The sequence below is a fragment of the Scatophagus argus genome, chromosome 19, assembly GCF_020382885.2.
Source record: "Scatophagus argus isolate fScaArg1 chromosome 19, fScaArg1.pri, whole genome shotgun sequence".
Taxonomy (NCBI): domain Eukaryota; kingdom Metazoa; phylum Chordata; class Actinopteri; family Scatophagidae; genus Scatophagus; species Scatophagus argus.
The window spans coordinates 16,445,243-16,469,629 of record NC_058511.1 but is presented as its reverse complement, the minus strand read 5'-3'; the positions used below and the strand labels follow the sequence as shown (position 1 = coordinate 16,469,629).

The 24,387-nt window shown below is 42.1% G+C and overlaps 1 protein-coding gene across 6 annotated transcripts in view; it reads right to left on the bottom strand.

The window, feature by feature from the left end:
- The window catches only part of cdc42bpab (CDC42 binding protein kinase alpha (DMPK-like) b), a 68,018-nt gene extending 47,223 nt beyond the window's left edge, over positions 1 to 20,795 (bottom strand). The window contains exons 1-2 of one of the 6 annotated variants that reach the window (XM_046373867.1): positions 15,778 to 15,783; positions 15,729 to 15,731 (exon numbers count right to left, since the gene is read on the bottom strand). Coding sequence is in view for 5 of the 6 variants with exons in the window: in XM_046373863.1 (XP_046229819.1) it covers positions 19,218 to 19,395 (178 nt within the window). In the remaining variant the exon portion in view is untranslated. Of the gene's footprint in view, positions 1 to 15,728; positions 15,732 to 15,777; positions 15,784 to 19,217 lie in introns of those variants that run through there. The other 5 variants (XM_046373863.1, XM_046373862.1, XM_046373864.1 and 2 more) reach the window with 5 other exon arrangements.
- Positions 20,796 to 24,387: the final 3,592 nt, after the last annotated feature.

Below are 24,387 nucleotides of genomic sequence, written 5' to 3'. Positions count from 1 at the left end.
CTCACAACTGGCCTCAGGCTGGATCTCTTCCATGTTGTGTCTCCAGGGTGTGTTCATCTAAAATTTGTCATTGTGTGTCTGTATGTGTGGATCATGAGGACTGTAGCAAGGATTACAATGTCTGTTACACATGCAAGGTTTCTGTGGGTGACTCAACGCTGGGTGTACCTAAATCCATTTTGCTGTAACTATGCTTATTTGTAACTTAGAAATACCTATGACATAATTTCTTCACAAATCTAAATTTTGTTCCATTCAGTTTGTAAAATTGAAAAATAAAACAAAACAAAACAAAAACTGTCTTACATATTGCACTACATTGCAAGTATAATGACTGTTAAGGGAATGTTGTGGGTGTGCGTCATGTTCAGTTCAAAATGACACACCCACCACCTCAGTCAATATTTCAGAAAAACAAACATATAAAGTCACCTGACGCACACAAACGCAGCATGTCTAATACTTTCCCAGAGTTGGACAGCACATGTGCGTGACACCCTGCAGAGGACAGAACAGTCCCCAAACAGCGCACACGTCATGTATGTTGTGAGGATTTGAATGGTTTTTTCTCAAAGAGAAAATTGTAGATCTGACTTAAGAATTACTCGAGGAAATGAAACCCAGGGCATGTTCAAAAATAACCTTTCCCGACATTGTTGTGCCTGTGTGCGCATTGTATAAGTATGTGTATTTAAACAGAACTGTTTGCGTGTGGTTTAGAGATAATTTGTGCATGCTATATGTGAGTCATGCATTTCCAAGTATATACAAATTCCCAGTGGTTTTTTTTGTTTTTTTGCTTTGTTTTGTTGATGCAAGTACAGCAGTCAGTGAATCGCTGAGGAAAAATGAGAAGAGAAATAAACTATTTTTTAGAGGGGAGCTATGCGGAAAGAGTGATGATGCAGCTGGACAACAACACGCACAAAAAGGCCTAAATTCCACATTGTTCTTAAAGTATGCAGAGCATTTCAGCCTACCATCACTCACCCATACGCTTATTTCTTCTTCTTTTTTTAAATAAATGTAGCAATCCACGCTGCAAGTGAAAAACAACAATACATGGCCCATCTATTACACCACATCTAAATAAATTTTCATGGAATTCCCATAGAAAACCAATAGTTATGATACACAAGTCTTGTAAATTCAAGAGTCTCATCATTCTCCAAATCCATGACTCAGTTTGAGTTTTGGAGGGGTTTTTCACCTGCAAAAAGCCCAACAAGATTACAAATTCAATTTTTTTGTTTTTGTTGTTGTTGTTTTACCCAGGTGCATGCAAGCAGTCAACAGTGGAGAGAAGTAAAATACTAGGTGAGCCATCAATCCTGCTTTTGACTTTTATAATGGAGATTAAACATTGATTTTCAATTTAGAATTTTAACACCACTAATTTAAAGGTTGATGTTCGTTCAACCTTTTATTTTTATTTTTTTCAAGTCCATGATATTGGGTACCTTTATACCAAGCCTGATCCAATAGATAGATTATATATGTATAGTATACATAATAGATTAAATATGTATCTGACATAATGAAAAAAGCGTAGCCTTCTAAATTCAGCCCACATTATTTTTCATTAACTGGTTCATCAAAACGCTGAACATCCTGATTCAAAAAGTATAAAGTTGATTATCTTAATTCACTGATATGATATTAGTGAAAGATTAAGAGGGATACGGTCACTCCTGACATGGACAGAACATGGCATTGTGGGAGCAAATGGAACTGGACAGGACAGGCAGAGAGTGAGAGACAGAGAAGGCAACACATGCTCGGACCCGGTCAGCAGCTGAGCCAGTTACAGTAAGTGTCCAACGCTTTAGACTCAAACCACGCTCCGATCCCATCCCCAATTGCAAAGCGGGACGGAGGGACATCTGGAAGCCATAACAGGGATTATTTACAACTACAGTGAGGTAACAACACAAAAATGCCGCTGGAGAGAGAACGAGCGAGAGAGGGACATAGACAGTGAGAGAGAGAGAGTGAGAGAGATGAAGAGAGGGAATGGAAGAGAGAAAAGGAAGAGACCTCGGGATGGCCTTTCCTTCCTTCTGACTGGTAGGAGTGCTGGACGGGGTGAACTTATCACACCTCATAAGCAGACTGGGAGTTTTCCTAGACTATGTAAACTTTTGCTAAGGAAACGTGCTGCATCACGAAAAGGAGCAAATGACAGGACTAAATAGCTCTGGCCTGTAATTTTGCCAGGGTTATAAATGACCAGTCATGACTATGGGTGTGATTTCTTTCTGCTTGATGTCATAGCAGAAAAAAAATATCTGATGGGAAAAAAATGTGAAGTCGCTGTCTGTAAATATCTGGCATCTAATGATCACAAAATGTGTTTTCTTTTATTCTTTATAAAACTTAAGTACCAGGGGGCGGGGCAGTCAGGTTGTCTGTTACATTAGCCTCAGAAAATGTCTACGTATGTGACATTTCAGTGCCACTGTGTCAGCAGACTCAGCTTGAGCCCTGTATCGTTTTCCTGCTGCAGCAAGTTCCACCCCCAAAATCAACCAAGGTGCAGTATCTTCAGGGTTTATACCATTCCAAAAATAAAACCGTCTGTGAAGCCTATGTAGATACCACAAAAGAGAATTAAGTATCCATTTGCTATTTAAGTCATAAACTGTTCCAGACCTATCAAGACCTCATTTTTATAAATACAAGGCCTTGATCTCATATAAATAACAGCTGCCTTATTGCAAAAGTACTTCCTGTTTAAATGAAGGCCAAAAAATACGACTAAGTGAGCAGTGAATAAATAGCACACAAAAGTTATCAAAGGAAACCCAATAAAATGTTTTTCTGTGTCTCACTCTCATATGACGTGCACAGCTGTCTGATCCCAACAGACAGTTTCATGGCACATATTTTGCCATGAGCAGTGCATGTCAGGCAACAGAGGGGTGGTGGGGCTATGCCATTTAATCATTGATAAGCACCGGAAATTCATGAAGGACAAATGGGGAATCACTTACATAGCACGTAAACATGCCTTGGAGCTTTAAATTGCATTTAATGCTAGGCTGCACACCAGTGACACCAGAATTCCCAGTGCTGTCTGTCTGCAATAACCCTCTCCACCCCCTCCACTCCACTCCACCACAGCCAAACTCAAGTTGCCCTCAGTGCCGTTTTCCTTTCACTGTCATCCCAACCAGTTTCCCTGTCTTTTCGTGCCTTCATCTTGTTGCCTACATTTTCACTCTTCCTTCCGTGTTCTCCAATTTGATCACTTGCCTCAGCCCCTTTCTTCTCTGTCCCTCCTCTCTCTCTGCATCTCTTGTTCTTGGTATTTTTCTCCTCCATTTAAGTCTGTCGTTCTTGTCCTCTCACCCTAATAAGAGTGCTGCAATGGCCCAGGGCCTTAAACTAAATGAGCTGTGCCCCACAGAATTAAACACACAAACAGGATGTTCCCGAAATATTAAAGACACCACAAACACCAAAGAAAAGGAGGGAGGCGCGGCTTGACAAAACAATAGATCGGATCTAGTGTGTGTTACAGTGTAAAGCTTGCTGCAGTGAGCACACCCAGCTCACTTAGCTCACCCCAGCAACGTGAGAAAAATGGCTGATGTCTGTACAGGAAGTGTTCCCACTACTTCAAAGAATTCTCCAAGCCTACACATCGACCTGTTTAACTCACACAGCAAACAAGGTGTTTTAGACAATTCTGTGTCAACAAAGCCTCCCGATACCATCTGCAGATAAAGACAGAATATGAAAGGAGCCTGCCAGGCCATGCTACCAAGCTTGGCTGGGTTTCTTTGCTGTCTGCCACTCTGTCGGTGGTAGAAGCACCAGGTGCTGCATTATTCCTCTGCTGGGTATTGATAGTAACAGAACAATGCCTGTGATAAGACAGCAGGATGTCAAGGAAAGGACAGTTCCTCACAATTCAAGTCACGAGATAATCCTGATGATATTACAAGATATTGTAATAACTGAACCACAAATCATTATATTCTGGGAAACAAAGTCATCACCATTATTTGCCATATTTGGATCTCATGTCATCACCTGGAACATTATTCCTGTGGTACTTGTGTAGGTGTAGAAAGTTACATCTCCTGTTAGTACACAATGCACTCAGAAATATAAGGGGAATCAAGTACTTGGCACCAGTGCAGATGGACAACAAGATAAGAGTTCAGAAGCAAAACACAACATGCACTTTATTTCAAAAGTATCTCTCAATGTAAAACTGGAAGACAATGTTAACCTTAATAAACAACAATATGTCGTGAACTATTTATACTTTTTAAAAAATAAAAAATTTAAAAAAAAAAAAAAAAGGCCTGGTCGCAATATCCAGTTCAATTTCTAAGACGCATGCCCAGACTCCATCTCCACTTTGGAAGGAGTCTCAGGCTCTGGAGGTGGCCACCTGAGAAACAGACACTGACAGCTGTATGAATCTTCTGCATTTACTGCCAGCAGAAACACTTGCTGCTCAATCCCAGAAACAAATGACTTTATGGCAGCCTCTGAGTATCTTCACAGGCCAAAGCTCCCACATCAGCCTGAAAGGAAAAACACTACAGGGTGCTTACAAGAGCCAGAGCTAGGAATACCGGGCATGAGCTGTGGGAATGTTCTGCAACACAGACAGTATTTTCCAGTACCGAGACTGTAAAAAACACAGTGCACTGTTGGCACAGCGCACATCCAAGAATGTAGCCATGCTATGGCACCTTGTCAACTTCCAGCAGCACCTTATAAATTTCAACATCAGTCAAATTAAAGTCACCAATCACTTAAACAAAAGTAAGGCTTTACTGCCAGTGGTGTACCATCATGTCACAACACCCTGACAGATACTACAGCACAAGTTTCCTACTGCCTTTTCTGGGCTCATCTTTTCTCTGATATTTTTCCCCCTCCGGATGGCAGCACTTGTGGAAAAAAAAAGGGGGGGGGGGGTGACTGGTATGGCCCGACACTGATAATACACCATTTAAGGATGTGATTCCCATTGGGACCACCCAAAATATAAATGGATCCACCTAAGTGATTGAAAGTATCCTGTGAACATTCGGTAAGACGAATTAGCACAGATGGAAAAGGACTTCAATCTTTTAAATTTCCCTCAAAAGAAAAAGATAAAGGGAGGAGCTTCGAGAGGAAGGAAAACAAAAGTTCAGGAATGAGAGGAAAGGACATATCAGAAAACACTGAGATGTCCGTGACAAGTAAAACTACACTGTTGCATGACGCATACAAAGGTAAACTATTCAGAGTGACACACTCGTACACCCCCCCCCCCCCACTGATGTCACTAGAGAAAACAAGCAGAGTACTATTTTCTATTCATCGCTAAGATGTGTCCGGCTGCTGGCTCCCTGTGGCAATAGGTGTCATGGTTTAAGTAACCCAAGATCCCTTTTATTCTGTGGAAATCTGCCCAGCTGGGTGTGCTCAGGATGAAGCCGACAGGAAGGACCTGAAGCTACGGCCAGCACAGCGGAGTGATGGCAAAAAAAACATGCTGAACCACACGTTTTTGAGACGAACACTTAAATGAACACTGAAGAATGAAAAAACAGAGATTATATGTTTTTGTATAATGAAAACAAATTTCAGCAGCACAATTTCCCCTAAAGTCTGAGTGTGGTAAAGCCCAGCTATCCACCAATCAGGGGTGACGAATCACAACCCTGAAAATCATAAAAAACTGAGTAATCAACACAACAGCAGTGACACTACATTTGGCAGTTAACTCTGTAATAGAACAAAACAGAGACAACAAAATAGTTTGAGAGGGTCATTACATGAACCAAGATCTTCCTGTTTGTGGGTCTACACACATAGGGATAAGATCAGGACAAAAGATAATACAAAAATACAGTGGCTGGTAGAAAAAGCAAAAATCTTAGTAACTCCAAAAGAATATAAACACAACTCCTTGATTCCACAAACCTGCAACAAAGAGCACTTTCCAAAGCAGGTGGTGGCCTCTCTCTGTTACAAAAGAATTATGGGTAGGCTGTGAACTTAACCGACATTGAAATGCAGAGAAAACCACAAAATTACCATTTTGCTGCTCCCAAAATAAATGGAGGGGACTAAAGTGCTACAGCTATATATACACTTCCCCCTCTGCTGTAGCCATGAACAACAGACACTTTCTAGGCCACAACCAGTCCCCGGCTCTGCAAAAACGACTAGCTTGGCTGCTAATTATAACATCCAGAAAGAAGGTGTTAGTGCTGGGACTTGTAACCCAAAGCATCCTGAAAATATGCATCTGGCAACAGCTGGGCGTGTTAAGACGAGCTTCCCCCTGTTCAAAGCAGGAATAAGGTGCGCACGTGACCACAACACAAAAATGAATTTGATTTCAAAGTGAGGATACAGTGTTCAGGCAGCTGATAGGATAGGAGGAGATGAAATCAGGGCAGGGTAGGGCAGGGCCTGGCTGTTCTCCATGTTGTTATCAGGGAAACCATGTTTATAACACAAACATAAAAGATAGGCACAGGAGATTCTGTCTTCTGCAGATTTCCCTCCTCCCTGCATAATTACTAGCAGCAAAATGGGCTAATTATCTTTTAAAAGCTCAAAAAAACAGTTTTAGAACAAAAAAAGAATATTGATATCCATTCATAATTTCACATCGCAATATGGTTGCACTTAACTGGCTGACAAATTAATGGAGCCATCCAAGAGTTAAGCAGGCAGGGAAAACTCTAGCCTTATCCATTTAAGACTTATCCATAAGCTCAGGCCCAAGGTTGTAAGGTGGTGAGAACAAACAGCGGCCGTGCAGTAGCAGGCGGACACCTAGATAAAGGTTAGGAGACTAATGACCTCACTGATAAGCAGATTGAGTCAGTGTGGGAGGCCGCAGCGGGACGGGCCCTTGTTTTGACGAGGATGAGAGACATCTAGGTGATCACACGTCGACTCTCTCAATGGGCTGCTAAACCACAGTCTGCCTCTATACTGGTGTTTGGCCATAACAAGGAGCAGCAACACCTGTACTATCACCACAAATGCTCCTCTACACTTGTGATTTCAACATGTGGATCACAACATCTCACATCCTGATTTATTGCTGGATGAATCAGTGAGCATAAACATAAGAAACTGCTCGGGCCCCAGCGAAGCCATTTACTGACTTAGAGAATATCATAACAGTAAAAAGCTCAATTTATTTCCTTATCAGAGCAGGATTCAGTCTGGAGGGAAACAAATTTACACAAATAAGGCATTCTGAAAACAGATGGAGACCAAACAAAGCAATTAAGGCTTAGTATGTAGCCAGAGGGGCCAAAGCATGTAGAGCATACAGAAAGTGATGATTATCTAAAATCAGTAAATTAAACGTTTTAGACAAACTGTGCCAGAACCTAATTATATCCAAACTAAGTTCAGCATTGCAAACACTGAAATAGGAGTCATTTACAGTTTGTTAATGAAGGGTATAGGGGCTATCAGCAGGCAAGAAATGGAAAAGAAGTGTATGCACATTTGCGTGTGTGTAATTAATGAAGTGTAGCGCCATGTGTAATAAAGATCAGTAGATATCAGAAAGTTGTGATACGTGACAAAGGAAATTAAGCTGTGCTAAACTGATTCCTAATAACTCCCTCCCTACTAACTACTATAAAATATGAGCAATCAATAAACAGGACAGGAGAAAATAAGTTAAATAACAATGGCACTAATTACACTCATTTTAAATGCCTGAGGGTGAAAAAACTGGACTTGTGGGTGATTACATTTACTCAACAGCAGTGTGTCTGACTGTTGTGTCTGTATCCTGACCTTCAGCAGCGAGAGGAAACGGTGTGAGGCAGCTCTCTATATATAGTGGTGAAACGCCAGAGACGACTAAGTGGAAGACAACTGAGATGACAATCGGAGCAACCACAGGATTTCCCCCACTGGAGACGTCTCACCGGAGAGAGAAAGAGGATGAGGACAGCTGAGGATAGTGGGGCGTGGGCAAGTCAAACCACATAAAATTTACTGACACAAATAGAGGAACTTTCAAAAAAAAAATCCACTTGCAGTTGCACACAAGAAGGCTGTGCACATAACAAGCCACAAACTCACTCTCACTCTCACACACTTCCCCACAACTCACAAAAACCTCTTTCAAAACAAAAACCACAAAACCGCTAAACCACCGTAAGAATGTAACAATGCTGAGGAGGAAACAAGTTCACGAGTAAATGTGCAAACAGATTGTCAGGGCGCCTCACAGGAGCTTCATTTTATCACTGAGAATCTACCCAGACAACACAGCAATTCAGAGCCCAGCCGAAGGACGATCAGATCAGTTGCATGTGAGACCACCGGCGTGAATGACCGCCATTCAGGTGGAAGATGGATGAATGGTGCGGAGGAACTGCTCGCGGCAGTGCAGATATATGGACAGGCCTTAAAATAGATCAGGTCACCGTCAAATTTGCCACCGCACCATGAGCCAAGGTCAATGCTGCATCAGTGTCAGCTACTGCAAGCAGTACTGAGGGAGAGGAACAAAGGGATATATATAGATGAAATTAAAAAAACAAAAAAGAAATGTGATGTCTTCTTAAGCAACTCTGGGCCAACTGTATGGGAAAATCTACAGCTATTTCAATTAGTTCTTCACACTCACTCTCTCATATACTCTTAGCTTGATTTCTTACATCTCCTCTAATCCTTCTCATTATCTAATTAAGACAGAAATGTCATAAAATGAACAATAGATAATAGCTAAGTTTGCTAGCTTGCATGGTTATGTTATAACCTGCATCAGGAGATGACGACAGAAGAAATGTAAGGACTAACTTCATTCTTGCCCAAATAGATTCTGGCATACAGGGATTCCTGAGAGCCTGCTTGTGTAACCTACTGGCTGCTGTAGCACTGTTCCAACAGTCTAGCTAAGCAGCTAATTTGGCCACTGGAGTGTGCAGCTCTAATTTAGTCTGAACAAATTCAAAGGGCAACTACCTGTCCTTTTCATTTGGCATTAAGTTTCCCTTCCAAGTATGACTACATGAGACAGAGCATCAAAGCCAGAGTGTGTGTGCATGTGTGTGTGTGTGTGTGAATGGATGCAGCAGAGAAGCTTTATTAGGGATGCAGCTCAGCTCTGTGCTGTCAGGACACCGTTGGACTGAGCTGTCTGATTGACTCAGCCTCTGAACATGTGCCTCCTTTGCACATGTTAACATAGAGTATACACATGCAAAAACACACCCAAAAAAAGAAATTAGTATCCCACACACACGCACACATGGCACTACTGGTACATATTCCACACCACACACACTTGCACGCTAAGCCAGCATTCCCTGTCACTAGGCAAAGCTGGGATACAGCAGTCTGGGAGGGAGCAAGGGAGGGGGCAGAGGAGCTGCAAGAGGCAGGGAGGGGAGGGGGACAACAGGAGGAAAGAACAAACAGAGGAAATAATGGAAGGAGAGACAGAGCAGGAGCGGAGAATAGAGGAATGGTACTAAGACAAAGAAGACCTAATAACCAACAAATGGTGTGCAGCCTTACGGAGTGCATACAAGCAGAGGACTGAGTGAAAGGAAGAGACTGCAAAATTGACACAGATCTAAACAATGACAGCAAGTGACATACCAGGACCTGACAGACAGATAGACAGACAGACAGGGTGAGTAAACGGGGGGTGGGTAGGCACCATCCAGTGGACAAAGAGGCAGACCTGGCCTCATCTACACAGCTGCTCTTCTCTCTAACATTGCACCTCTCCTCCAAATTCCACAGGCAGCCTGGCTATGAGGGGCTGGGGCCTGAGTCAGCGTTTTTTTTTTTTTTACGCACACAGCTGAGCCCTCTGCTAAAAGCAGCCAGGGGATGAGCTGGCTACGGCACATGCAGAGCGACATAAATCAGCCATCGCCAAAGGTCTGCAGTTCTGGCTGGCTTTTTCAGATTTCTACACCTAAGTCATAAGCTGTCGTTCTCAATTTAAAAGGGCAAGTCTATCACATATTCAAAATAAAACAATGCACCAAATTATATATCTGAGTTCCAGATAGAGCTGTTGCAGTGACCGAAGAACATCTTTATTAATTAAACATCAGAAGCACTGAACTACAATGACTAAATGGCTGGGATGATCTAAAAATGAATGCTATCTGGTACTGTGCTAAAGCTAACAGGAAGTTCCAATCAGACCCAACAGAACAACAGGACTAACAGAAATACAAATATCAAACATAAATGTAATAATGTCCATGCTTCTAAAATGCCTGGCAAGTATAAGCCTAAAGCTGAGACAAGCGGAGGTGAATCGGACTCCCTGGCACCACCCCATACTACCACAGTTGGGGTTTCGTGCCAGACTGACTCCATGTTTCTCTGCATGTCAGAGAAACATCCTGTGATTGAAACAAGTGAAGGGAGGAGAGAGGGAACTGGAGGAGGAGGGGAGGGGGCAGATCACATGCTGCAGTTTTCTTCCATGTTATTTATGAACTTGTGCCCTGATGAAGCTCCTGAGGGCTCTGGTCTTTGGAACAGCTAATAAGTTTTATCCTGGGGTCGGGAGACAGCAGCGTGCTGATAGATTCATATGAATGAAATTGCTGGGCTGAATTTACATTGTGTATTCAATCTGAAGTTATTTGCCTCTTCTAGAAATCCACCTTAAACCCTCCTCTTTGAGGGACTGGTTTAACAGAGGAAATCTATTCTTATTAGGAAATACGACACAGATAATATAACAGAGTTTACACACACTCTGAAATGGATCTAGTAGAAACAGTATGGAAGCCAAATTGTTTATCTGGCCGCTGCCCTAACAGTAATTAACTAATCCCTAGATTTAACAGTGATTTAACATGATGATTTCTCCAAACTGGGGATGGTCCATCATTCAACACCAGCAGTGTATCACAATGCAGACAACATGAAATACACTACTGGTGAATAGGTGCACTACACCGGGTATTTAATCATGATAGAATCGGTTGTTAATGTGAGACGCTGAGATTAAACATGAAGTATCATCACTCAGAGGCTTTGTGTTATAATGAATACACAGATTAACTGTAGAGAGGTGGATTATGCTGCAGTGGTGGTTGGAAAGCTTTCTATGGATGTCTTCTTTTCAATGCTGTGACACCAGTTCCCCCCATCTGAATCCATGCCCAACCCCAGGCTGACTGGAGTTGTGATCCTCTGAAAAGGAGCATGGTACAAGCCATACAGAGCCCCCTTTCAAGCCTATAGTCAATGAGTATTTAATGCTTATGGTGACACAACCAACTGGGATGGATAAACACCAGCATTCAACTGGAGTCATGTTTCCAACTGGTGGAACTAAGATCACTACTCACTCTGCTCTCAGCTCTGAGTTGGTCTTAACCAACTTCTGAGAGAAATGTCCGGCTCTTTTGGAGCTAAAGGCAATGATCACCAGTAACTAACTTTGTCTGTTTGCCGTTTGGCGCTAGCACTTTTTCACCAAACGGTCTCTGCAGCTGGAAACACGTTGAGAGTGAATGGTAAGAAGAAAGCTGTGGGCCCAAAACCAAAAAATTAGACAAAACGTGAGCTGAGGTGCTAATTGTCTGCAGGGTCATTAAAAGCAACCTCTTTGATATTACAAAAGGATCCACTATTTAAAAAAAAAAAAAAAAAAAAAAAAACATTGATTAATGGCTACTTGAAAGACAGACTTTCTTTACTCCTTCAATCTTCTGATGGGATTACTACAGATTCCACACAGTTTTATGAATGAAAAAAAAGAAGGGATGTCTGTGTTATGCATTTCTTTCCGCTGTCAACTGAATTGACTTTTGCTTACATCTTGCTCGGGGAGACAGTGTGTAAGTAGTCCCCTTCACTGACACACACTCCCATTTTAGTGAGTATCGGAAGAGACAAAGCTATGCAAGCAAGCGCCTACGCCAGTTGGCTGCGGGACCATTTTGGCTGAATGGGTGGAAGGGGACGAGCAGTTTTCCCAATTCACCCTTTGACAACATAAAAACTCAAACTTGTGAGAGAAAACAACGTTGCTCTGTCTGTGGTGTTTGTGTGTTAATGTGTGTGCTGGAGACTTAGCTGGCAGACGAAAAGGAAGACTTGCTAATTGCTGCTCTGAGCTGAAGAGTCATTACAGGGAGCAGACACAGGGAGCATTTTCCCTCCAGTATGTACGGAACACACTAACAAATGCTTAAGAACTTTTGAAGCAGCATTAAAGTCTCTTGTAATTTCATCTGAAATCAAACTCATTTTGCATGTTAATTACTTGAGTAAAAATCAACGCTAGAGACCATAATAATATGGGTACAGATAACAGTGCACCACCAATATACCATGCTGATGCCTAACAAGTCACAAGACATAATTTGTGCTAATGCAATAATATGCTGTGTGTTTCATGCTAAAACAGCGCCATTTCACAGAATCTGACTTATTTTGAAAAACGGCAGCAGGAAGAAATAAATTATAACGAGCAAAAAAAAAAAAAGAAAAAATCAGCCAACTGAGCAGCTTCATTTTAATTTGCTCTGTAAATAATGGCCGCGGTGATGGACAGACAGCTGAGCAGAGAGGCCAAACCCAGCTAGCAGGCACAGCATGGCAAGAGGAAGGCAGTCAAAGAGGAGAAATAAGAGAGAGAGATGGGAGGATGAGAAGAAGTGAAGGTGATGAAAAGAAAAAAGGGAATGGGAGGGAGAGGCCATTTGCAGTTGAGATCCCGAGGGTCTTGAGAGGTTGGCTAATGACCTGCGCTACAGTGTCTCCTCCGGGAGACGGAGAAAAGAAGCCAACCTTTCTCCTGCCACTTTCTGATGACACATCACAATTAGCAGCAGGCATTTCCCTGCCTACAAAGCTCAGCCGGACAGACTGAAGTGTTTTTAAAGGCCATCTGTGAAATACCCAGATGCTGAAAATGCCACGCACAATTTCACATGTGTTACCCTGGTAAAAGGTGCAGGTCTTCAGCAATCCCATTAGAACTTAAAAATGTTGTGGGAAAAAAAGTGAAATAGAGTTGGATTATCCTCAGTTGGGTATAGTCAACTTATCATATCACTGACTGCAGCACCGATTTTGTTAACTTTCTTTTTTTTTTTTTTTTAATCTCTCTCCTAGCTGCTTCAACTTTATGAAAGTCAAGTACTAAATTGTCCTTTAAAAAGATGCGGTCTGCAAATCATATAGCAACTTAAATGGAATCCTGAGTTGCGGCATGTTCATAACTCTTATTCCTTATAACTAATGACATCTGCACCATTGCTGCTTGGTTAATTTACAGTGAGTGATTAGTGGAGGGCAAAAAGAGCGTGAGGAAGTGTTAGTGGTTGTTGCACTGCTACCTTCAGGATACTAAACTCTGCTGAGTTGTAGTGGACACCAGGAGAGGACACACATGGGCCCCTCTGCTATGTCTGATTGTTTGTGAGTCCACTCTGGACAATGGAAAAGCTCTGTATGCATGTGTGTGTGTGTGAGAGAGAGAGAGATCGACATAAAGAGACTCAAAGACAGAGACTCAGCTTATGGGAGTTCTAGAGAGCAAACTGGCCATATGTGAGTGTGAGTCAAGAACCAACGGGCAAGAAAGTAAACAAGCTTGTGACCTTGCGCCTCCCCAACAACACCAAAACACAAGTGAGCCACAGAGCACACAATGACAAAATGCGATGCAACTGTGCCACTTCCTTGTATGACATCATGCACCCATTGGGTCTGGTCTAGCTGACGGAGTCCTTGTGGTTCCTTCCTGTTCTCTGTGCCTGTGGAAAACACTGGAGAGCCAGACATGAAATGACAGAACAACCAGAGGGGTAACAAGGATATCCTGACAGAATCCACTCCGTACAGGGTTTAAATGTACCATGTTAATACTGACAGCCAGGTTATGAATGACATAGATGAGCGATTCTTCTGCTGATTTGATACAAACAGCCTGTGAGGCTCACGTTTTTCCCCAGCATCATTTTCACATCAAATTTGAGTTGAGTTGTCACTCAAAAAACATGAGATAAACAACAAAAGCACCAGGACATGACCACCACGTTAACACAATAAAAATCTGCTTCACAAACAACTCTCCATTCTGTCTTGTAATATCCGCCATAGGTTTCCAAAAATAAAAGCCCTACAGCATCCTTCCTGCCTGGTATACCTCTACCTAAAAAGGCAATGGGATCATCAAACTGCAGCTGCAGAAACATCTTACAAAGTCAGTTAGTCTAGACTGATCTAAAAGCATGTTTAATGCTGCAAGTGCAGGACGCTCAGCGTTCATGAAGCAAGAGGTTTAAAATGCTGGCCTTGTGCATAGCCTAGTTTGCTCTTGTTGGGGTTGAGCGGCCTCCAAGCAGAACTTAAAACCATGTGACACAAAAATTTTTCTTTGGAACAAACACTAACTCAAATTCTTACAGGCGTAGTGGCTGGCTGGCTCTTCTGCCCAACACCATGAATAACAGGGACTGACTCTGGTTTGTGAACTAAGAGACAGCCTAGTTAGGTAAAACCATAATAATGAGTGTATGTGTGTGTCTCCGTTGTGAGTAGTGCGTGAGGCATGCTGCCAACGAAAGCCTTGCAGGGTGGAGCACACATCAGCTGCAGCTGAACAGCTGGCCACTGCAGACTAACACTGAGTCTAGATTGGGAAAAGGTCAGGCTGCCTCCTCCATGTTTGCCTACTGTGGGCTGGCATGGCTGCCCGTTTTCATTCTGCTGTCCGGCAGACGGTTTCCCAAAATAGGGAAGGAGAGCAGAGCAAAAACAGAATGCAGGAAATAATGCGAGTAAAGTAGGAAAACGGGATATCTATGAGAAATGAATGCAAGTGTTGTGTCCACAGAAACATAAATGCCTTTTTAGAAAACTGAAGACATTCTGTGAGTGCTCCAACCAATAAATTTATAGTGAGAGTGTAACAAAAACATTTCTTTATTGCTGGTGCTGAAATATATAGAAACACCATTCCACATGAAAGAATCATACACATACATAAACTATTCAGTTCCTGACTAAGAATTTATCATTCTACAAAGATCTATTTGAGCTAATCAACAAACACTGAAATTCATTTCACTTTAAAGACATGATTACATTGGAAATATGTTTAAGTTGCCTGTCTTACAGTGAATTCCACAAGCACAGGCCTGAGCTAGTGAAACTGGCAGACACAGTAAGTGCTGTGGTATAAGTGAGGAGTCAGGATACGGTGGACTTTCCCGCGTTCGTTTTCCCTGTGGCTGCAGGTCACGTAGGGGTCTCTATTTCAGCTGAAATGAGGTCACCAAACAAGAAGAAAAGCAAACCCAATACAAATGTTTGTCTTCTTCTCTGGCCCATATACATTCTTGAGAAGAAAGGGGAACATGGCTTGTGTCACTGTAGAAAGAAGGTGCACAGGCCCGGCAAGTAAGCTACAATGATGTGTCTCCTTTGTCAGATCATACTGTAGCTGGGGAGGCAGCCTCCGAGTGGCCGACAAAGGCAGATGACTCGCATGTTGAAGAGGTCTAAGGTTTCACGGGGCCCCATCTAGAACAGTTTTTCTATATGTAGGATTAAGCTGTGTTTTGAGCGCATGTTAACGCTGTGTCTGATCCAATCTGTTTCTATTAGGCTACACTCTCCGTCTCTGCAGGCGAGTAAAAATAGGAGGCCGTAATGGTAAAACATTTAGCTAGTAAATGTCCAAGTACCACAAAAGGCTGTTCAATGTGCAACAGGTGTGCTTTTCCTTTGACCCCCTGGCTGGGTGTTGTGCCAAGGAAGAGGAAACATGGGAGCGGTGACACTCCAAAAACTTACAGGAGTACAGGACGAGACTTGACCTCTGTTATACCATGTTTCTGTTGATGGTTATGCCAAGAAGGTGTGGTCTGCTATCTTGCAGACGTGCATTATCACAATGCTAAACCATGTCACAGCAAGTCATTTAGAGATGGAGATCTACTCTTCAGTATTGCCTGCTAGCATTGCTCTAACATGTTTGTTTTTGACTAATGGTGAAGCACATCAAGCACCCCATTCTAAATTGCTAGACTGTGGCACTGCATCGCAATGCCAATCACTTAAAGCAATAGTTCAGTATTCTGGGAAGTTAGATAAGAAGGCTGATACCACTCTCAGATATGTCTGGTAAATAACTACATAAAAAACTACAGCCAGCATTCACTCAATGAGCATAAAGACTAGAAAGAATGGGATGGCCAGCCCAGCTCTGTCCACGGGTGACAAAATCTGCCAACCACCACCTCAAAAACTATTAGTTCACTTATTAGTTTTTGTAAAGCTTAAACAAACTAAACGTACCATGTTAATTTGTGAAGTCTAGAACCGCTTAAAGGCTGTGTTTTTCCACCTCTGCAAAGGTTTCCAGACAGCATGCCACGCTAACCTCATCAGTTTAGCAGATATGAGATTAGTATTGATGTTCTTATTGAATTCTTAAGCCAATTAGAGTATTTTATAAGTACTGAACTGTTCCTTTCTTCCTCACTAACAGCCATGATACAAGATCCCTTGTATGCCCTCTGTGGTCAGACTGCTGAGCCACGTGGACCACCTTCACACACCTGTTTACTACCATTAAAACACTTTTTGATATTTTATTTATTGTTTTGGTTGTGTGGTTGTATTCTCTTTTTTATGGTTGATTTTTTTTTTCAGGATATCTGATTATTTTTCACACTCCATTTCCATTGTCTGAAAGTTAAGAATTAAAAGTGCTCCTTGAAAGGCTTTAATACTCAAAGCCCACGGTCTGTTATTATATTTTCATTATATCAGTGGAATAAAATTGTTTTAAAATAAGATTATATATCGTAACTATTTCCGGGACAGAAAACAAAAGTTTTTACCATGACAGGCCTAGATGTGCAACAAAGACCAACATGAATGTGATTTCTTACAGATATCCCGAGAGTTTCATTGCAGTTCTTCCATATTTTTGACAAACTCTGCTGACAGACTGCTGTTGAAAAGCAGATACCTCATTTTTATCTCCGTGTGTTCACTGTGAAAGACAGCCAATACACGAGTGCTTTGATGCAGCCAGGACAGATCCAGAAGTAATGTTTCTTCTTCTTGTATGTTTCCAGCCATTTTTCAAAAGGCCAGCTTTCATGTTGTTACATTGAAGAATATATATGTAAAAGCATGGTAAAATGGAGGCAAGTTAAATATCACAGTTCATCTGTGTAGGAAGGGTTTCCCCCAGCTGTTCATAGCGGATGTCTGTCTACTAACACCAGAAGTTCATACTGGTTTTTTTTTTAATTTAACAAAACTATAAATAGTAGAACAAAACAAACTACAGTCACCCAGTACTTGGTAAGAAAAATGAATCTGCAGCATTTTGATTCCACAAGATTATTTATGGAGAAGACAACAACTGATTATCAGAACTACCTAAATTAATTGATGTTAACTGCAAAAACTTGAGGATTCTCACAGGAATCAATCAGGAGTGGAACACAGTAACATCATGGAACCTTGACAGGACTATGACAGCTAGGATGCATGTGAATGCTGTGTGCTGTGTCTGGGCGAACACGGTCAGAAAGTTTCTTGTGTCAACAAAGGGAAATGTCAGGATGAAGTCACCACTTGGCAGCCAGACACAGGGCACCTCGCCTTAAAGGCCAGGGCACACCAGCATTGCTGCAAGGCAAGCTAGATGCAGCAAATCGGCTGGAAGCTAACAACTAGGGAAATAATAGGATGCTCTAAAGGAAACAATACATGTTTGATGAATAAACTCAGTTGGCTATGGCTTTAAGAAATACTGAAAGGCATCCCCTTGCAGACACAAAAATCACCAAATCCAGCCACTTCCAGTAATTTGCCAGCCAGCAGAGATCCATTTTTAGCACAGAATACATTGTCCAGATGGTGACTGGTGGGGTAAACCAACTTAGCAGCCACAGCCAAAATTTACCACCGTTTGACTGATTTAACTGCCATCCTGCCTGCCTTTGTCACTGCCACTCTTTAATGGGCCTAACTGCTGTCTTTCTAACACTGCGGCCTCAACCGCTTCAGAAATAAATTGAGAAAAAACAAAAATGTCAGCAAACTGCGCTTTCTTTCCATTATACAGTTGCTCTTTTATTGCCTGCTGTATTATTAATTTGTCTCACTCCAGGGCAACGATTTGCTCCTGCACTGCCTCGAACTGTAGCAGCACTTCTTTCAGGGCTTTAAAAGACAAGCAGGCCAGCCAGGCATGCTCCGGCAGCTAGCTGGGCCTCTGCGCCAGATAAAAAAGGTGAGTTGTTCACATTCCTGCTTCATGCACAAACCAAACCCCCGATGTCATACACACACAAAGTCCTTCTGCACGAATGATTGAGTGAGTGTGTGTGTGTGCATGTGTGTGTGGTCCTCCTGCCTGCTGTGTGTTGGGTTTTTTTTCCCTTCACCTTGCTTTAAACAGGGGGGAGGAAAAGTTGCAAAACTGCTAACCTGTCACCCAAAACACTTTTCCTGATGATAAACTAATCAAATCCGGGGTAAAACCTTTAGCTTGTTCAATGAAAGACAGTTATTTCATTTATTACAATGTCTACCTGAGACAGCTTGATAAGTTATCAACAAGCTTTCACCTACACACCCATAAAAAGGAAAACAAACTGGTATTCAAAGTAGCTATGAAAACTACACGGATCCAAAGAGGATTGGCACAATGACAGAAAGGCATCCACTTTATGTAAGAGTGTATAAGAATAAATCGTGGCCTGCAGGATAGGACATCTTTATGAGATCTTTCCTGGATTCATATCAAAACTCTGAGTGGGCCTGTTTAAGATCATCCCCACTGTAGTTAATGTCCTTTTGCGCATTTGGTTACTCCTCCTCATTGTGAACACTGGTACCATTTTTTTTCTTTTTTCTTTTTAAATGACATATCTGTTTTAGGTCATAGGACATGTTCTCTCTTAAATGTCTGTTCTCGTAATCTGGACACACTGTCATGTATAATGCATTTTCAAAACATTCAATGGATTTAATTACACAACAATAAAGTGGCCTTGCTTTTAGATTAAGGGAAGGACTGAGTGAGAAGAGAGCAGGCCAACTGAGCCCCACCACTACTATAAAAGGAATGTGATGAGGAAGGGAGGGCCACTGCACCACCAACATTATTAGCCTATCATCTTACCAAAAAGACAGGGAGGCTGAATGCACAGGCCAAACAGGAGGAAATAAAAAAAAAACATTAGCTTGCTTACCCCACTCCAAAAACTCCGTGATATTCTTCTCTCTTCTGAGAGGGGAGTTGTTGCACTCATCGTAGAGGCAGACCAGGATATCCAGCAGCGTTTCCACACTCAGGCACTGGCCGTTAGACTGAGCTGGCCCGTCCAGGATCAGCTTCTCCAGCTTCTTCAAACGCACCTCTCCCGACATGATTATTCCGGCCTGTTGGTTTCTGAACTAATGATGATGGAAGAGGTGGGGAGGGATATGAGCAAGCACCTCCTCGGCCTGTTAGTTAGCGCAGAGGGGCCTGTAAAGAAGTTCTCTCACCTTGAATATATCTCGAAAAATAATAAAACTTTCAATTGAGGGCAAGCCGGGGCTAATTCCTCGTTAAAACCGGTCTACTCATGATCTCCCTCCTGAGATCCAGCATCTAAGAGGTGGATAAAACGTGTTGCACTTCCCCATTTTATAATACCTATCCCCACAGGGCATATACGAAAAGAAGTATTCACAATTACAGACCCCGGCTGCCCTGGGCCGGCTGATTCTGATGAAATCCAAACGTTAGCTGGCAGTTTTCTGGTCTTCTCTGTGTGGGAAAAGGGAAGAAACGAGTCGATGCGGTTCAGCAGATCTCCCTGAGTTGTTGTGGCAGATATTTGGGATTCTCCATTCTTGCAGCAATCCAAAAATGCAAGGCAGATCTGCAATGCTACAAAGCCCCAGCGCCCCTCCGCTCCAGGAATGGAAGGGCGACACAGGCTTAGTTAGCAGCCTGCTAGGTTAGCTATTTAGCTAACCAGCGAGCTCACGTTGACGTTACTTTTCTTCGTTCCTAAATGCCATCGTTGCCCCCCTTTTTTTTAGAAGTTGACATACAATATGCTCCGTGTTAGCAAAGCTCGGCTGAATTTAACCACTTTCGACACTGGTTATTTTTCTTTCCAACTGGAAAATATTCCCTTGTTTTCCCAACTCAATGCTGGCACATATGTTGTTTAAATCCCATTCTTCGTCCAGAAACCAAATGTCTCTTTAGTTTCTTTACAGGTCAAAACGACTATTAGTTCAGGAGTTCCAACAGCCCCGTAAGTTAGTCGTCAAAAATGCGGCTCCTTTCTGAAGGTTGCAGAGGAGCTCGTTTCACGTCAAGTGGAAAGCTGTAGTCTAGTCTTGCTTATTCCAAATACGGGACACAGCCTAAATTCCCCCTGTCCTTTCCTTTGCCTTGCCTGCCTCCCCCGCCGGTCGGTCGCTTCTTACCGTCTTTGCACAGTCAAACTACCAGCAGCCTCCTGCCAGAGACTTGCGCCAGGAAAGACAACCAGCTAAACAGGGATATCTGTAACGTCGCGCTGGATTGTGGGAAAAGGACCTGGCCCTAAATATGAACGAGATAGAAATGGACGCTAAGCTCGAGATGCTGCTTGTACACATTGAAAACACAATGTGTGACCCCCCTCGGAGTACTGAAACTCTTTTTTAGTCATGGACGAATGTCTCAGGCGCAACGCGATACGTTTCGAACCCGTAATGTGCCTAAAAAATTCCATGTTTTCCAACTTTCACGCATGCGTAGAGCGCTTAATCCCCCAATCCGCCATCTTTATTGTGCGTTAGCTTGAACCAGTCCTTTCTTTTGCAGGTAGCAGCCTATCTCTAAGCGATATAGCATTTCTGTTGCTGCTGCAGGCAAAATCCCAGATCATCATGGCGTCGGTGCTGTGCGGGAGGGTGGTGGGGGGTGGTGGTGTTGGGGGGGAATGTGGTGTGGTGGTGGGACTGTCAATATTGTGAATGGAAATTGCGATCTGTCTGTCAGTCTGCTGGTGACGTGTTGCGGAGAGGACACATTTTTCCCAGACTGGAATAATAGTGACCGCTGTCTCTTTAACTGGCTGCAAAAACGTTTCGTCTATGCAGCTTAACATACGCGGCGATGGGCTCTGCATCAATATAACCTGCATTGACTGATAGCTGTTGCAGTGGGCCACGTTCATATAACCTTCAATCAGAACATGACAGTCAGAGTTCACCTGTGCGCGTGTGTGTGCGTTACATTGATGCAAAATTCCGATTTTTTATTGGAATTTATGGCACCTTGGCTGCAAATGACACCTGAAAGTTGTATATTTTTTTTTTCAAATGCATGCCTTCATGCATTTCACAACCCAAAACGTCCTAGGCATTTCAAAATTGTGAAATATTGTTGCAGTTTTTAGACTTTTCCATCTGTCAACATCAAGGTGTGTCAACTTTGTCCCAGATTTTCTGTGTCTTGGACTTTTCTAAGTGGAACAACAAACTTCATGCTGAGAGCAAACACCCTAAAGACAGGCTTGCTGGTTAAAACTGGATTTTCTGATGACCCTGGGCTGCACTCTACTCCTGCACACTGAGCGACTTTTCACAAGCACAGATCCCCTGATGAATACAGTATCAGTTAAAGTATCTAATGGTTACCTGTTTGCACTCATTATGTGGTCTAATAAACCTGTTTCAGTGGTCGTCTCATTCACATGACTAGCTCTCCATATATTGTATGAAAACAACAACAGACGTGCCTTAAATGTCATCGCATAAATCACGAAAGCACTGAGTAAAAGGTAATAATTTGCAGCATCATGTTGTTGGCAAATGTCCCATCTTTTTGAAGTGAGGCGCTTATCACTGCTCAAAGTACATCTATTAATGATTAACGGCCTACACAGCAGCTGAATCTTAGGGGGCAGGGAGACGGACATAGAAGCCTTGTGTTATTGTGTCTGCCACGCACAAGCAAAGATCAACATAAAATAACATGCTGTGTTGCTATATTGCAAAAAAAAAAAATTTCTGTGAATTTCCTGCTGCAGTGCCGGGGAGAAGAAGAGGCACAAAGAGGCACTGTGATGAAATGAGCAAGCACCAAACAACTCAGCGTACAAGATGTGTCCAATAGAAAGCGATGCTGATGGTGACCATGTGTAATTCGAAGCATACTGCCGTTCATCAGAAACAGCCACAAAACAGCATACAATGTGTAACCACTCTGAGATGATCGACTGTCTTGGTTTGGAGACATATGCAGTGTAAAAGTACACAATCAACAGTATATTACAACATATTAACAATAATTTGCTGACTATGTTTCTTTCACGGTATTTATGTCGTACTTTCATGTGCAGCACTGCAGAACCAGGTCACTTTATTAAAGGGAGAATCCACTTTAAAGTTGAAATCGCATTGATATTGATTGCATTGTGTTTTAACATAGCTGAGTTTTACATTACAAATACGAAAAAGTTGAGTTTATTGTTAGTGTTATTACATTTATTCAGTGTTTCTTTTTGTGTAACTGTGTGGATATTTTTTGTTGTATTTAGAATGTTCTTCACATACTGTGATACATTACTGTCTCTGTATCACCGATGTATGAGACTGATGCACTTTTGATTCAGTTTTCATTGGTCACTTCTGTCAATTGTTTGGAGACGTGTGTCACACCGGGTGGATTTAATAATTAACCACATTTGTCGTTCCAGAGACTAACATCAGCCTGTTGGTATGTTAAAGTGATATGGGTTTGTTTTTAAACATTTGTAATGACAAAGAGCCAACTGAAATCAAAACATTGTCCATTCAAATCCATTTATGGTCTGGAGTCAGTTTGGAGTCCAGTCGCAGCTGACACTGTTGATGATGTCATGGCAGAAAATAATGGAGCGCGCTATGTACAGCCGCAGTGCTGATTTCACTGAAGTATAATGGCCTATTTGGGCTGACAGCAAGACAGACAAAATAGTCAGCATGTAACATTTACAATTATATAATAAATCTAAATTGCATTTATTAATTATGTCTTTCAAACACAGAGTCTTTAGACGCTAAATACTACTACTACTAACCATAATAATGATTATGATGAATAATAATAATAGTAAAAACAATATACAAACGGACAAAAAAATACCATAAATATAGTTACAGGGCGGTTACAGAGTAGGAAGCACTTTTCCCTTAATTCAGTAAACAAAATCAAAGTTTATTGATAGTACTTCTTGAGAAGACAGAATATATTTTATAGATTCTGATTTCATAGTCTCATATTATGCAATGCAAATACTGCAGTTTGGGTGGATGTTCCCTTTAACGCCTCTAGCTGCTTCTAGTGTGACCACAGCGCCCTCTGCTGTACAAATCGCCTGTATGCAGCTGTCAGACCTAACTGTAGCCTTTCTGTGCAGCTGTTATGTATGGGTTTTTATCCGGTTTTGGTTTGATTTAAGACATTTCTTTTTAAATCAATTTCTACTGTTTCCAGACTGATTTTCGTTCAGTGAATTTACAGCAAGGATCATCCACTAGAGCCTTTACAACTTTATTTACTTGATCACACCAAGTGTCCAGCACGCAATAAGTATCCTCTATGTTGATTAATTAAAAGTTAAGGAAAATATTTATTGTTAGTCCTATCTAATCACGTCTGATCCTATTTGGTTAAGTCTACGCTGGGATTAAACCCTCTGTCTCTGCGCTGATTGAGCCGTCATTAGCTGTGTGAAATGCAATTAGACTGTCCTGTACTTTGTCTAGATGTGGAAGCCATTGAGCAATAATTGTATTGTCCTTGCACAGGTCTAGCGCTTTCCCCTCTGACAGACTGATCGATGATTATTGGCAGCCAGCTCGATGGCTTGATCCAGACTCAGGAGTGAATCTTTGACGTCTGCAGCTGCAGCAAAGAAAAGAAAAATAAAAGGTTGTATGGGCCATTAAGGTGCAAAGTAGATTGGCTAATATCCCCAAATATTTGATATTAAGATAAAGCAGGCAGTAGCAGATCAGGAAGTCAGTGACAATAGAGCCATGTGAATAATGAGGAATTTAAGCTGACCAGCAACACAAGTTCAATATTGACTTTTTTGGAGCAGGCAGCACCCCCGCCTTGTTCCCAGGAAGGTTCCAAATGAGATGCCGATATATACCCTGTATGTATAATGTATCTAACCCCGGTCGCATGGACACCAACCAAAGCCAGCCTCCAGAGGGGTTCTTTCTAATATTTCCCTCATGTAAACATTTAAACTGGGGCCTCTACGAACAGCAGGTTTTACAAGCAAAGGGGATTCCATGTTTCACAAATGGAAGGGAATGACCTATAAATTGGACTGCTTTTGAATGCAAATGTCTGGATGTTAATTAACACCTGTGTTG